The sequence below is a fragment of the Ceratina calcarata genome, unplaced genomic scaffold (genome assembly GCF_001652005.2).
Source record: "Ceratina calcarata isolate Rehan_Ccalc_2016 unplaced genomic scaffold, ASM165200v1 scaffold11436, whole genome shotgun sequence".
Classification (NCBI taxonomy): domain Eukaryota; kingdom Metazoa; phylum Arthropoda; class Insecta; order Hymenoptera; family Apidae; genus Ceratina; species Ceratina calcarata.
In genome coordinates, this window is record NW_017132377.1 from 1 (window position 1) to 482 (window position 482).

The following is a 482-nucleotide window of genomic DNA, read 5'->3' on the forward strand; positions in this document are numbered from 1 at the left end:
AGATTACCGTGGCATAACTTAAAGCATCGCCTCCGATTTCCATTTTGATTTTCTTGAGGATGCTCACCATTCCCGTGCAAGGCCCGCTCCATTCGGAATATACATCGACTACTAAAACATTATTAAACGGGACATAAGAAATTTGACCTAAAGTTTAATTATCAGAAAATAATTTACACGTTCCTATTAAACCTGGTTTTGTGAGCAATTTCTCCCATTCATCGTTATTAACAATTTCAGTTTGCAACGCAGCTGGTGTGGTTTTTTTAGCCATTTTACGGGTAGATTTTAAACCACCCTATAAATTTGACACCATATGTAGAAAATACTATGTGCAAATAGTAGAAAAATGTAAAATCTTCTGAATGATCTTGAATAATCTTCAAGGTATGTACCCTTTTTCGTCGCATCATTGTTAAAATGTATCGAACTCTTAAAAGGACTTGTAAAAAAACTGAAGTATATCTTACTATATCTTACTA

The 482-nt window shown here is 33.8% G+C and overlaps 1 protein-coding gene across 1 annotated transcript; it reads right to left on the reverse strand.

Moving 5' to 3' along the window:
- Positions 1-7: 7 nt before the first annotated feature.
- LOC108623158 (thioredoxin domain-containing protein 6-like) lies at positions 8-464 on the reverse strand (the record flags this gene model as incomplete). The annotated part of the gene is made up of 2 exons (XM_018021480.2): positions 184-464; positions 8-111 (listed from the first exon to the last, which is right to left on the reverse strand). Coding segments are annotated over exons 1-2 (195 nt in total), but the record flags the coding sequence as incomplete, so codon positions are not given.
- Between the last annotated feature and the right edge of the window lie 18 nt (positions 465-482).